The sequence below is a fragment of the Thamnophis sirtalis genome, unplaced genomic scaffold, assembly GCF_051295495.1.
Source record: "Thamnophis sirtalis isolate CommonGarterSnake01/CBP01778 unplaced genomic scaffold, rThaSir2_p1.2 scaffold_12, whole genome shotgun sequence".
Taxonomy (NCBI): Eukaryota; Metazoa; Chordata; class Lepidosauria; order Squamata; family Natricidae; genus Thamnophis; species Thamnophis sirtalis.
Genome location: NW_028261392.1, coordinates 53,679,591 through 53,694,840, shown reverse-complemented (window position 1 = coordinate 53,694,840; position 15,250 = coordinate 53,679,591). Strand labels below are relative to the sequence as shown.

At 41.7% G+C, this 15,250-nt stretch overlaps 1 protein-coding gene across 2 annotated transcripts in view; it reads left to right on the top strand.

Moving 5' to 3' along the window:
- Positions 1-15,250, top strand: part of LOC106556166 (carboxyl-terminal PDZ ligand of neuronal nitric oxide synthase protein) — a 79,145-nt gene that overhangs the window by 50,773 nt on the left and 13,122 nt on the right. For both annotated transcript variants that reach the window (XM_087726593.1, XM_087726594.1), the window contains 4 exons: positions 4,714-4,871; positions 5,813-5,980; positions 7,111-7,276; positions 11,872-12,024. In XM_087726593.1, the coding sequence (XP_087582719.1) occupies positions 4,714-4,871; positions 5,813-5,980; positions 7,111-7,276; positions 11,872-12,024 (645 nt within the window). The remainder of the gene's footprint in view (positions 1-4,713; positions 4,872-5,812; positions 5,981-7,110; positions 7,277-11,871; positions 12,025-15,250) is intronic.

Here is a 15,250-nt window from a genome sequence, read left to right as displayed (position 1 = left end):
TTATTTTTGTTCTCTTACATACCATTTTAAGTATACATTCACATAGTTATTCTTCTTTACATTTGTCATTCTTATACATTTATTATTCCATTAATAGGTTATAATATACAGTTTGGGTTGCTTTATTTACCATCCCTTCCTTCTTTTGTAACACCACCTTATTTTCCCTTTTCTTTCTCCCTCCCTTCTCTACTTCCTTCCTTCCTCCTCTCCTTCCCCTTCCTTCTTCCCTTCCCTTTCTCCTACTCCTACTCTTCCCCTCCGTCCCTCTCTCCTTCTATTCTATCCCTTCCATCCTCCTCTCCTTACCTCTTTCTTCTTTCCCCTGCCTTTCTTTCATTCTCTCCTCCACTCTCCCTTTCTTTTCTATTGTTGTAGGGGTCTCTTTCAGATCTCAGTTTGTATTTCCTTGGGGTGGTATTCCGCAAACTCAATTAAAATTTTGTATCATTTCTTATTCCCTTACCTTCGTTAATCTATCCTAACTATATTTTCCCTCCCTTTATATCTCACTCTTGAATATATACTTATATATTTAATATTTTATTTTCTGTTTTCCCCTTCTTCCCCCCTTTTTCCATTTAACAATGCATAGTCTGGGTTCTATATTTTCTCTCTACTTTCTTTTCTAGTTTCCTTGTGATTCTAACCAATCATAAAATCTTCCCCATGTCTTGAAGTACTACAATTTCTTTTTATCCTTTATTTTCATTGTCAACCTAGTCGTCTCTGCACAATCTAATATCTTTTTTATTATCTCTTCATCTGTTGGTAGCTTATTTAATTTCCAATTTTGGGGAAATGCAATTCTTGCTGCTGTAGTTACATGTATAATCAAATAAGTATCCTCTTTCTTGAATTTCTCTGGGATAACACCTAGTAAAAATATTTCTGGTCTAAATTCTATTTCTTGTTGTAACACTTTCTTTAACCATACTCTTATCTTAGTCCAATATTTCCTTGCACATGTCGACCACATATGATAATAGGAACCTATTGTTTGTTGACACTTCCAACATTTCACTGATTTGTCTTTAAACATCTTTGCTAATTTTTCCAGTGACATGTGCCATCTATAAAACATTTTGTATAAGTTTTTTTTGTAAGCTGTTGACATGGTTAATTTGTAGTTCCTTTCTCATAGCTGTTGCCACTTTTCTAGCTCAATCATGTGGCCAAAATTCTTTGCCCAAGTTAATATTGTATCATAAACCAGTTCTTCTTCTAGTCTAGTTCTTAATAGGTAGCTATATAGTTTCTTAATTATTCTTTCTTCTGTTCCCATAAGTATCTTATCCAATTCCAAGCTTCCCAAGTTAAAACCATATTCACTTTTATCTTTTACATATCTTGATTGTATTTGCAGTTGTGAAAACCCACCTATATCAATCCCTTGTTTTTCTAATTCTTGTTTTTGTTTTATTCCCCCCTTTCTGTTAAGACGTCTTTGTATCTAATAATATTTTTCAGACTACTAATATTTGGATGTGTAAATGCTTCCATTGTTGAAAGCCACATTGGTATTTCTAAATAGTGTTTCCCTTTCACTCTTTCCCATATTGTTAACAATCCATTCCTTACATAGTGTCTTTGAAAATAACCATGTGCCTCGCTTTTACCATACCACAAAAAAGCATGCCAACCTAGTTTCAAATCATGAACCTCCAATGTCAATAATCTTGTATTTCTCAGTATGATCCATTCTTTCATCCAAGCTAATCCTGCTGCTTGATAACACAATTCCCAAATCCATCTTGAACTCTTGTAACATTTTTATATTAATTCTTACTTTCTTCCCTTACCATGTATATTTCCCCACTATTTTATTCAATCTTTCAAAGTATTTTTCTCTAATTTTATCGGTATTGTTTGGAATAGGTCAGCCAATTTTTATTTACCACTAGCTGGCAATGCAGACAAGTAATTAATCATATTTATCTTTTAAATTCACATCTTCCAAAGCAAATCATAGAGATTGCCAAAAGTTATGAGAAAATCAAAAGCGTAGAGTAAAAGTCAAGATTCCAATTTGCTTTCTAGCCCTTAAACACTTAAATAGTTCTCAAGATCTATCGTTCTTTTTGTCTTGCTAATGGCTTTGTCCGTCTGTTTGTTGCTAGCCCAAGGGTAGGAGAGCTTTCTAGCGCCTGCTCTCCTCTCCCTCTCTCCTGCCACTCTTTCTTTAAAAAGTTTTCAACCAGAGGTTAAGGTTAATTACAGGAATGTTGTATTTTCAAGCAATCTTATTATCTCACCCAGACGATAACTTCGCTGACTTTCCGTGTTTTGTTGCAATCTCTCAGCCGTGGTAGCTCATAATGGCTGCCTTCCTTGCTTTGGGTCCAGAGGCCATTGCAAGCAATTGCAGGCATTTTAGTGGAATTGCGGGTTCCCCGACTACACTCACTTGTACCCCCCCTCTTCACTGCCCCCCAGGGCAGCTATGGTTAAACACCCCACAGCACAGTAGGGAATCTGATGGTTCTTCGGAGAGCCCCCCCCGAAGAACATGTCCTATTACTGAGATTCAGGCCATACCCCGTCCTACGAACAGAATATTGAAGTCCTCCACAGATAGAAAAAGAAGTGGCAAAATTTTATTTGAGTGAAGAATGACTTACCCAGAGCAAGTAGAAAAATGCCCTCACCCCTGGCATACAGAACTGAAAGAGTGGACCTAATCTTTCTCTGCGTGGAACTAATCTTTCTCTGTAGGCCTACTGGGACTTCACTTTTACCTCTCCTAAACCCGAAGTTAGGACCTTATCTTAGAGTCTACCTAGATTGCTGTCATAATTGCCAACGGTCTGACTAGCAAACCTAAGAAAAGTAGACTGTCAGGGTTCCAAGTAACCCTAGACCGGAATCTGTTGTGGAACCACGATAGGAGGTTGAAGCTGCAGCGGTGTCTGGGCTGATATCGGCTGCGGAGCTATAACCACTGGCTGGAAATGTCTGAGCTGATGGATGGGCGTTGGCTGCAGGATCAGGGCAGGCTCCACTGATATTGTACCCACCCTTGGCCGGAGTAGAATGCCCATCCATGAGGGATCTGGTCTGCTGGAGGCATTCTAAAGACCAGCTGCTCTGGTGGAGTACTTAGGCTCCAGAGTCTTTGCTGCAGTCCCTATGACACCAAGCTGGGCTGGTTCTGTGTCATCTGCAATCCTGTGGTGACTGTCACCCCAGCAGGTCTGGTCAAATGCATTGAGGCTATGGGCCGAATCGCTCCGTGCCGAGTGAAAGGAGGTAGATGCTCCGCTCAGTAGCACTGCGGCCTCTTTGCCTGGGAAAGTGAACTTGGGCTGGGCCAAGGTCCATCTGGGCTGCTCAGTGCCAAAGGGTTGACCAAGCTGTGTTGGCCAAACTGCTCCGGGAGACCGGCTAGTGACTGGCTGTGTGACAGTGGCGGGAATCTCCATTCTCTGGAGTGCTTGCAGCGCATCTGCTCTGGTATTCTCCATTCGAGGGTCAGGATTTCACTCAGCTCCCACCCATCTGTGGCTCCAACAGCATTATCCCGGTCATAATCTCCTGGAGTGATGATCTCCTGCAGCTTCGCTTCATAGGGTCAGGACCAGTTGCACGACTCGCTCAGGTGCTGGCTTTTTGGGTCAGACACCCAGCTGGTGCTCCCTTTCTGTACCTTCTTCTGCCTCTACCACGGCTTGGGAAGGGGAGTAGATAGTCTCGACATAAATCACCGAACCATCTCCTGTGGCTCCATCCATGGCTTCCTTGTCTTCCTCCATCTCCCCTGAGTCTTTGCGGTGGCTGGTTTCAGGTCGACGTTTGGGGCTCAGGACCCCGGACAGCATCCCAGAGTTCTGGGGAGGTGGTCGAACTTTTTTAAAATAAGATTCAGGTTAATGTCAGGGTTCCAAGTAACACCCCTAACGAAAGATGACTCTGAGGCTTGAGTTTCCTCAAAGTTCCATTTATTAGAGATGTCATATTGGCACATCTGGGAAAACTAGAATCTAAAAGCTTTCAGGTTTTCCCTACCCAGCACCCCACATGTCCATCACATGGTGCAATCAGGCATCATCCCAATTGGAGATGCCTCCCAGTCACACCACTCCAGGTGCAGGGCAAGATGTCCTTGACTCTCTGAGAAAGAATGTTATTTTGATTATATCTCCCATACTCCATATAATCCCCCCTCCCAGTTCCCCACAGCATTAAATGTAGCAGGCCCAATGCAAAAGATGGCTTCCAGGACATAGACACTCTCAGGGACTTTTAAATCCCAAAAGCAAAATTTTATTGGTTACACCATTTCCGCACTGAAGAATTGAAGCCAACTGGTTTTCTCACACAATGCTTGTATATACTTTATCCCTGATCTTAAGAAGGTCTCTGGGAGGCTCTCTTTTGTTCTGCTTGGGGGGAGGGGTTCACAGCACTCTTGGAGGTGACCAAATAGACTGTTCTGGGGTTGATGAATGAGAGTTGGTTTAATGTCAATGGTCTGACCAGTAAATCCAAGAAAAATAGACACTTCTAAATCCCTAAAGCAAAACTTTGGGGCAATAAAGAATCAAAGCCAACTCTGGTTTTCCCATGCAATGCTTGTATAGTTAAACAATATATCCTTCTCCCCACCTCAGTTTGGTCACATTGTCCAGTTATGAATTGTCCATTTGTTTTGGGAACAGTTCGCTACTCAGTTAAACCTTGACAATAATTTTTGCTACTGATAATTTCTCACAGCCTGTGGTTTGATTGAACCTGAACCTGTTAACACTACTGAGGAAACAGACATTGATGCTGTGGACATCAGACCGGGGAGTGATCACTTGGAGTTTACCAGGGGGGTGACAGACCTTGACGCTGTTGGTAAAGAGACGCCTGGTCTTCTTTGCATCAAGGTATATGTATCCTTGTCAGTGTTGGCTTATGTTCAAACAGCTCTAGGAAGAATATAGCTCTGCCTTTTATAGAATAAAAAAAAATCTAACTGACACATGGTCCACTACCTTCCGTACGCTATTCTAATCCTAAACTGAAAGTCATCAGGAAAACAAATAAAATAAAATTCTTATGTTCTTGAATTGAAAAACTGATTTTTTTTCTTTTTCTTGCATTGGTCGTGAAAAAAATATCATTTTATTAATGGGAATTATCTATGCATATTTAATTTGTGGGGAATGTATCATTCATTGGAAATAAATCAACCCTACTCAGCATAGCCTTTCCCAAAGGAATGTTATTGTAATACATGTCGGCCCATTCCAAGTGTTCTCAGCAAATGAGCTCTATTCTTGATGCCACACAATATTTAAAAACTTTGTACTTCAGAAGCAAAGCTTTTTTTCTGTTTTGCTGCCAGATGTCTACCCCTTTGCCTTCTCCATCTCCTCCATTTGATATTGGCAGGAAACAATGATATTTTAAAGTCTCTGACTTTATATGTAGGTGACAAATTACTGGATACTTTCCATATTAGCCAGAATAATAGTATCAGATCCTCTTGGATCGAGGCCTCTCTGCATCGTCATGGTTGATGCTGTTACTTTTTTAAATTGGGCAAAGAGAAAGTAATATGGATGGTTTCCCCAAAACTATGAATGAGCTGGAGTAGATTATCCTGCTTAGCTGTGCTTGCTGAACTATGTGAGCACTGGAATCTCTGTGGTCTCCTTCCTAAAGTAGAGTGTAACTGTGTTTTGGTTGTGCCACTGTAGCTCCTCCGTTCTGCCTATTGGGTGGGGAAGAATTATGTTTCTGAAAAATAAGAGATGTATAGTGGGTATAGGAAAGTCCAAGCTGAATCCTGAATTGATCACTGAATCTGTTTTTTTTTTCATAGGACTTGGTTCACAAAGACAATATCCTCATGGCTTCTCCTAAGATGCTTCTCTCTCCTTCTACCCAATTGCCTGTGCAAGAGGTTCCTCTCTCCGCTCATCACCAAATGCAGTTTCTGCAACAGCTTCTGCAGCAGCAGCAGCAACAGACTCAGTTCACTGTGGCTCAGGTTATTATCTGTTTTGCAGGGAGATCTAATTCAGGGGTGTCAAACACGTGGCCCACGGGCTGGATGCATCATGCACTGGCCACGCTTACGTGGTTTAGCGAAGGGGGGAAAGTTGCGATGCATCACGTGATGATGCCGTGACAACGCGAATTTCAAACCACTAATCTAATTGAAGAAAGGACTGCATAGAAATCCTATGGAAAATAATCTGAACCCCATTAGTGCATGAAGTGTTCCAACCTGAGCTTGGCTAATAGCCGAGGTGGCGCAGTGGTTAAATGCAGCACTGCAGGCTACTTCAGCTGACTGCAGTTCTGCAGTTCGGCTGTTCAAATCTCACCGGCTCAGGGTTGACTCAGCCTTCCATCCTTCCGAGGTGGGTAAAATGAGGACCCGGATTGTTGTTGGGGGCAATATGCTGACTCTGTAAACCGCTTAGAGAGGGCTGAAAGCCCTATGAAGCGGTATATAAGTCTAACTGCTATTGCTATTGCAATAGTTCCCTGTTCAGTCCTTTAGCTAAGAAAGAGCAAAACATTTGAAGGAATAGAACCCTAGACCAGCAGTTCCAATGCCAACTTCATTTCATTGCTGTCATGGAATATCCTTGTCTGCTGCCAAGATACTAATGAAAATTTAAGAATATTTGGTGGTTGTTGAGACAATACAACATTTGTTTCCTTACTTATGAACTGCTCTCTTGGCAGTTCTAGTGGAGACTGATATCACACTGAATGTTTTTTATACTTAAGCCAGTGTTTCTCAACCTTGGCGACTTTAAGTCCTGTGGACTTCATTTCCCAGAATTCCCCAGCCAGCACAGAATTCTGGGAAATGAAGTCCACAGGACTTAAAGTCGCCAAGGTTGAGAAACACTGACTTAAGCAAATATCTTGCTTTCCCTTTAGTATCTAAGGACTCTGCAAATCATTTGGTGGGTGGGATCTTCTCCTCAGTCTTCTGCAGGTCCTATAGAGAGTTTCACTAGCTATCTCAGGGGAAGTAATCTTGAAGTATATTCAGCCTCTATATTCTGAGTGTAAGTTTCTGTCGGAAAGACAAATCTTCTTTACTGTCTACCTCTCACTGCAGTTGTGTATAACCATGTGCATTTTGTCTCTGTTCTGCAGGTACATCTGTTGAAAGACCAATTAGCTACAGAGGCAGCTGCCCGCCTTGAGGCCCAGGCTCGAGTACACCAGCTCTTGCTTCAGAATAAGGACCTTCTCCAGCATATATCACTTCTGGTAAAGCAAGTGCAGGAACTGGAGTCAAAACTGGTCGGATTCAATACCAGTAAGAGCTCTTCCTTCTCCTGTCTACAAAAACCATTTCTTTTCCTGTTTTAGTTTTCTGTTCAGAACACACTTTCCATTTGTTTTTAGTGCTGTATTCTTCTTTACAGCGAGTTATATCTGTACCAAATGTAAACTAATTGAATTACTTGAGGAAAAATTAAAATGCCTATAGGAAAAAAGCAAAGGATCTAAAGCAGTGGTGTCAAACTCAAGGCCTGTGGGCAGAATCCAGCCTGTGGGGTGCTTAAATCCAGACCATGGGGTTGGCCTGGAAATATCAAATGACTGGCCTACAGTGCCTCTGCTGGCTAAAATGGGCCACATGCGGCCCCCCCACAGCCCGTTTTTGGCTGGCAGAGTCTTCTGGAGGCCAGAGAAACCAAAAATGGACTGATGGGGTCCTCCGGAAGGCTCCCTTGTGGCCCATTTTTGGACAGCACAGTCCTCTGAAAGCCTGGAAGGCTGAAAACAGGGTGTGGTAAAGCACCCCGTACCCCATTTTCAGAGTGCTGCAGGAGGCTATGGAGGGTGAAAAAACTCATATTTAATTAAGGACTCTTTCAGCGACATTAGTAGGTTGTCAGCTACCTCTGAAGTAGATTTTTTCTGAGCCCTGGTGATATCAGGGGCTGAGAGTTGATTAGAGGGGGTGACTGAGCTAATGACTTCCGTTTTGGAGCTATTTTATTGAGGCAGCTGGGAGAGGGCATCAGCTAAAATGCCCCCCCCCCCCCCAGGAGATAGCATGTGAAATTAAATTGGTTGTATTGAGCCCATCATAATTGTTTGAGGGATAATTTTCAGGGGTTTTCAAAGCCTTAATACTTTGAAGGGGGGCTTACTGCCTTTCAGAAAGTGTCCCACATGAGGAGGACCAGCGTACGATGTAAGCCTCATTTTCCCAGACTGCCCATTGATGCTCAGCATTGGATAGTTTTCTAGAGGTGTAAGTGAATGGCTCTAAAGCCTGTCAATGTTTTTTTTGTAGTAGAACAACTCCAAGTGCCACGTTAGTGCATTGGCTTGGATAACAAATGGGGCATTTGGGTCTGGGTGTTTCAGTACAGGTTCGGCTGCAAGCAAGCATTTAAGTTTCTCAAAATCTGCTTGGTGTCAGGCCTGCCTCCCTTCAATATCCAAGAAAGAGAGAGTTGACAAGAAGTTCTTCAGCTGGACAGACGTGTGGGGTGTGGGCTCTCAAGAGCCTCACATGAATTTGAAGAACTATGTGGAATTTTAAAAAATATACATAAATCAGTAAAATCAAACCTAATTAGAATTTTGAATCCAGAGAAGCAGAATAGCTATAGAAGAACTCAAAGAAGAAGTGGGAGCGAGACATTGAAGGGGTAGAAACGGAGGGAAATAAAAAGCAGACAAAAAACTCCTTTGGTCCTGGCAATGATATAGGGAAAATTGTGAAAAGGGGAGATACCCCAACAAAAGGGAAAAGAAAGCTGACAAAAGTGATTTTGGAGGCTGTTACTCGTATAAGGAAAATTGAAGCCGGAGGTTACTCCCCAACAAAGAGGAATATAAATTATTCCTTTGGTCACCTGGGGAAATTTGAATGGAGTGGATGTGTTAAAATATTTTTAAAAAATGGGAGAAGACAAGCAGAGAAGTGGGACAAAAGACTTACCAGGAAAAAACAGATAATTAGAAATTACTATATGGGAAAATATAAAATTAAGATAAGGGCTTTATTCCCAAATATGATAATAAAATGGAGTTGCTATCTAGTTGAAATGAGATGAAGAGTGGGAAGTAGAGGAGAAAGGGAAGGGAAAAAGAGAGGGATAGGAGAGAGGGCAAAGGGGGGGAAGAGGAGGAGAGAAATGAGTGGTAAGGGGAGAGAGGAGAAAGAGAGAGGAAGGGGAAGTGAGAAGAGAAGGACAGAGGGAAGAAAGGAGATAGGAAGGAGGAGGAGAGAGGGAGAAGAAAGTGATGGATAAAGTACAAATACGGTGTATGGAGAGCAGAAGAGCCAATAATTGGTTTTTGGGAGTTGTTGGTAAAATGAATTGATGTAAGCATTTAACAATACAATATAACTTTGGTTATGTAATAGTATACATGTGGTTATGTTATGAAAATGGAAAAATAAAAAACTTTAATCAGAAAGAAAAACCCGAACTCCATTGAAGTAGAGAAAAGGTACTTTTACTGAGTTTGAAATGATAGTGGCGAAAGAAAAGCAAGATCTGAGCCAAAAACACGAAAGTTACATATTGAAAGTTTCCCCAAATCAAGCAAGCATCAAAGGATAAACCCATGCTGGAGATCCGGCTGACATTTGGCGTTCCATTGCCCCTTTGAAGGTTGGCTTGGCTTCAGTTTTCCCTGTCAGTAGTTGGTAGCACTATTGGTGCGAATGATGGGATGAATTGCTGATAGAAATGGGAAAATTCCAGGCAAATTCCAGCTTTGAAGCTGTTTTCTGGTAAGTGGTATTCCTCATTTTAGTACTGCTCACAGTTTTTCGGGGTCCATCTCCTTGTGGGAAATGCAGTAACCCAAATAGTCGATCTTGTTTTTGTGAAACTCACATTTGGTTAGTTTTGTGTATAACTGAATGGCACAGAGTTTTACCACTCTAATCAGTTTCACATTTCCTCCATAGTTTCAGTGTAAATCAAAATATTGAGATAAACTAGGACCCCTTTATATAATTGTTCATGTGGGACTTTGTTAATTAATTGCATAAAGACTGCAGGCAGCCTTAGACCCGTAAGGGCAGCACTCAGAACTGAAAACACCCTAAGGAGCAATTGTTTGTTTATTGGTCTTGTATGCCGCCCACTCCCGAAGGACTCCGGGCGGCTTACAATAAACAAGGGAAGGGGATAAATACACAAAACAACACTTTAAAATACACAACAGTCACAGTTTCCGTGGGGCTGGATATTTCGAGAGCCCCCCGGCCTGCTGGAGCAGCCAGGACTTAACGGCTTTGCGGAAGGCCGGGAGGGTAGTAAGGGTCCGGATCTCCACGGGGAGGTCGTTCCAAAGGGCTGGAGCTGCGACAGAGAAGGCTCTCCCCCGGGGAGTCGCCAGCCGACATTGGCTGGCAGATGGAATCCGGAGAAGACCTAACCTGTGAGATCTAATCGGTCTATGGGAGGTGAATTGAAGGCTGTTTTCCACTCATCTCCTTCTTTAATGCATACCCGGTAACATGCTTACCTTAGATATCATTTGGTGAAGATGTTCTCCTTGGCTAGGTGGGGGAGCATGTCCTTCATCAGTGGCAGTCAGTAGATGTTTGAAATGCAAATTGCATTTAGCCCACAGCAATCTACACATAGACAAAGGGGGCCACCCTTTTTCTCCTGAAAAAAATATAGGTGCTGCCATAAATGACTTTGCTTGTTGAATGTGTGGAGGCGTCTCCTGCTACTGAGCCGTCCAGTTGGCAGAATGCTACAGGGACCCTGAGTTCCCTGAGACACATCCTCAGTTTTTCCACTATGCTAGGACTGGCTATAGTCAATCAACCTCTTGACTATGAACATCATTCTTTAGGTATACCTCATGGGGCATTTGGCACATCCACAATATCTGATCTTATGGGATGAACAGAGACAAATGCAGAAAGATTGTCCTATAAATACAAGGCCCAAATCTATGTGAGATTTTATAGATGACAACTGGATTAGACAGCAAAATAAACTTCTGGGACATTTTTTTTTACCAAGAGTATAACTTTACTGAAAATTCCATATTAGTACAGAAGTAAAAATAATTAAAAAAAGCCAGTTCTAACTATTTTGTTCTTGGAAAACAGCATAGGAAAACCTTCCCATTTTCCCCTGGACCTCCCATTGTCCCTCAATCATTTGCACCCCCTTTGTTTTGGGAACGATCTGTTCGCTTTGGATATTCTCAGCTGGTGACCTTGGGGTGCTGGGTCCTTCTCAGGCTTCCAATTGGCACACTTCCTTTCCACATTGCCTTCCCAAGCCTCCCTTACATTCCAATATATTAGCAATAGCAATAGCAGTTAAATTTATATACCGCTTCATAGGGCTTTCAGCCCTCTCTAAGCGGTTTACAGAGTCAGCATATTGCCCCCAACAACAATCCGGGTCCTCATTTCACCCACCTCGGAAGGATGGAAGGCTGAGTCAACCCTGAGCCGGTGAGATTTGAACAGCCGAACTGCATAACTGCAGTCAGCTGAAGTAGCCTGCAGTGCTGCATTTAACCACTGCGCCACCTTGGCTCTTATTCCCTCGCCCTTCCCGTTACTGTTGTCTGGTTGCGAGAGGGGCTATGTAGCGAGTCAACCATGACAAGTATGCTTGTGACACACCTCCATTCTGTGACCTGCATTGATTACTAGTGGGCTTATGAATAATCAGTGCAGCTGACAGAATTGAGATGTGTTATAAGCATACCGTGATGCACCCCGAAACTGTTTTTGCAGTCATACCCTTGGATCAACTATATATTCTCAGTAGTCTTCAAGAGCAGCAGAAATAATTGCAACAGGTAATTGTTCTCTTGGATGGTTAGGGTAGCCATCTTCACTGACATAAACATAGCAAAGGTCATTGCTCTGATGCACCATTCTTTCTTCTTGTCTTGCAGTGGACTCTCAAGACAACTTGTTGGAAATCACCTACCCATCAGGTGCCCTGCCTGTTCTGTGTGATCCCACTACCCCTATGCCTGAGGACACCCACCTTCTTCAGCCTGACAACAGCTTCTCCAATGTTTCCAGTTCTCTGGGCAGCCCTTTAGGTAGGAGTGACTATTTGGTGAAGCTGGAATGCTTCCATTTCCTTCCTAGTATGGACCCTCCTTTGGGCAGCCTGGAGTTCATCAAATTTCATGAGTCTGGTATTGCCTCTGAGTATGAATCCAACATGGATGAGAGCGAGGAGTGGGACTCATGGGCCCAAAAGGAGCCACGTCACCTGTTTAATGTCCTGGACAATCAGGGGCTGGGAGATAGCCTGGAAGATGAGATTGCCCTTTGAAAGGAAAAGGAAGTGTCATAGGTCTGATGATATCTAAAATGATGTTTACATTTCCTTTTAGAAGGTCTCAACAAGCATGTCTATTTCTGTTCTCTCCTCTGAGTACAGATTCTTCTTGTGAAAGAGTGAATTTTTGGAGGAATTATGGTTCCTGGTCCATACTGTTAGGCCGCTTGAAAAACTCTTTTTCTACTGACAGAACAAGTATTACCTCAGATGTCCCACATCTCTGATCTTCTATCACTTTAGAGCATTGGAATCTCAAAAATTTAGCTTTCTTTTAGAAAAGCAAGTTTGAGAGTGAAAGGCTAGTATTGAAAGTACATGAATAAAAACCCAAAGCCAGCAATGGGAGTGGAGAAGATACTAGAGGCCTGGAGGCATGTCTTTAGTGTACAATATTTCCCTTTGCCTCTCCCTATATATGTGGGAAATAGAATGAATTATGCAAGTCGAATAATGTATTTCATTTGCCTGGTTTTCAAAATGCCATTAGGAAAGAGAACACGTTGTATACAATGTGTTTGACTTTGGTACAGAATTGCCTTGTTTGTATTGTGCTGCCTTCTGTGGGTAGAATATGTAGAGTCCTGTTCTTAGCCAAAACTTTTCAACTTTCTGCCTTTCCTGTTTAAGCCTCCCTATTTAATCTTCAGACAGGACTGGTAACCGCCTCATGCCTATAAAATTTGAAGAAAATTGTTCCGCTTCGATCAAATTACATGTGGATAAATTGTTCAACCCTGACATCCATACCCTTTTTGGAATTTGAACCTGGTCATTCATAAATACATTTTAGAAACGGCTCCCGCAATTCCAAAAGAATAGCTATAGTATTTTGTCTTTGGAGTAGAAAGTTCTTGTAAAATCAGTTTCTCCGTCACCCATCTCAAACAAATGCACACTATGTGGCTAGCCTGACGCCTCAATAAACCATCTCATGGGAGTGGTTTATTTGGTTCCAATTTAACATGTGTAAACCTATCTACTGTTTTTCATTTGGTTGCCCTCTGCAATGTATGAACCCAGTTGTATCTTTGATGCAACGAGGTTTAGCACAGCCAATCACCTATAGCTTCTCCACATGATAGATTCTGTCACATATAACTGGGTGCTGATTGTCTAGTAAAGACTCTGCTCTCATAATTGTGTGGCTGATATGTCATTTGCATATAGCCCAAATACACAAGTGGCCTTTGTGCCTGCAGCGGATGTGGAAAAGGGTTAAATTGGCATGTGAAGTTCCTTTATAGCTTGTATTTTAATTCAAATGATAAATAATGTTCTTTAGTGCTTGTTTTATGTTATGGCAGTGTGATACATTTACATGGATCTGTCCTTCGAAATGTACCCAAATTAGCTTCTTAGTCATTAGCAGTTAAAATATTTTCTGCTTGATATTGTGATTGCTGCTTGGGAATTAAGACTGCAGAGCTTGAGATCTGTGATGTCCAGAGATGAAGAAGCTTCTTGGATGAGAAGCAAAATGTCTTCAAAGAAAAAACAGAGTCCAGTTGCCTGCTGAAAAAGCACTTTTGGAACATGGTAGAGCTTGCTTTTGTTCAGAAATGATTTCTGCAAAATGGATCACTAGATTTTTAGTTTTGATTGTAGTAATTTTAAGGAATACAGTAGTTAGGTAAAGCTGCAGAAGAGTTAGGCAATATCAGATGGCAGGAAAAGAGCTGATGTGGTTCCAATCTACAAAAAGAGGGGGCGGGGGAGTGGATCCAATAAACTACAGACTAATGAGCCTGACATAAATAGCTGGGAAAATTCTGGGAAAGATAACCAAGCACTGCATTTGTAAGCATCTAGAAACAAGCAAAGCTATCACTAGAAGTCAACATGGGTTTGTCACAAACAGATAGTTTACTTGGAATTCAGTAAGGCATTTGACAAAGTAGACCAGCAAACTTCTTAGTAAGGTAAAACAATCTCACCACCAGCTGGATACATATCTGCACTCAATGTCTAGTCCTCATTGGAACTACATCTAAATGGAGGGAAGCATGCAGTGGGGAACCTCAGGATTCTGCCCTAGGCCCAGTGTTCTTCAACAACTTCAAAAATGATTGAGAAGGAGAACTCATAGAATTTGTAAATGACATCAAGCTGTGACAAATAGCTAACGCTTTTAAGAAGATAGACTCAAAATTCAGAAGGATCTTGACATACTTAAAAGCTAAGTCCTACCCAACAAAATGCAATTCAGTGGTGAGAAAAATAATGCACATAGGCAAGAAAAATCAAATGCACAAGTATAAAATAGATTGTACCTGTCTCAACAGCAGTAACTGTAAGAATGATGTAGGTGTCATAGTAGAGCCCCATTTAAATATGAGCCGTATGCTACAACTGCCAAAAAAAGCTAATGCAATCCTAGGTTATCTATCCTAGAGGGATATTTTCAAGGTCACATAAACTGTTAGTACCACTTTATACAGCACTGGTAAGATCACACTTGGAATACTTCTCTAGTTCTGTTCAGCATAATGCAAAAATGATGTTGAGACCCTAAAAGAGTGCAGAGAAGAGCAACAAAGATGATTAGGGATTTGGAGGCTAAAACATATGAGAATTAGAATTATAGAATAGAATAGAATAGAATAGAATAGAATAGAATAGAATAGAATAACAGAGTTGGAAGAGACCTTGGAGGTTTTCAAATCCAAATCCCTGCCAAGACAGGAAATTCTATACCATTTCAGACAAATGCTTGTCCAATCTCTTCTTAAAAACTTCCAGTGTTGGAGCATTCACAACTTCTGGAGGCAAGTTGTTCCACTGATTAATTGTTCTAACTCTCAGGAAATATCTCCTTAATTCTAGCTTGCTTCTTTCCTTGATTAGTTTCCATCCATTGCTTCTTTGTCCTGCCCTCAGGTACTTTGGAGAAGGGATTGACCACGTCAAGATCATTAAAGAGAGATCCAATCTAAAACTAAGGAGGAATTTCTTGAAAGTGAGAACAGTTAATCAGTGAA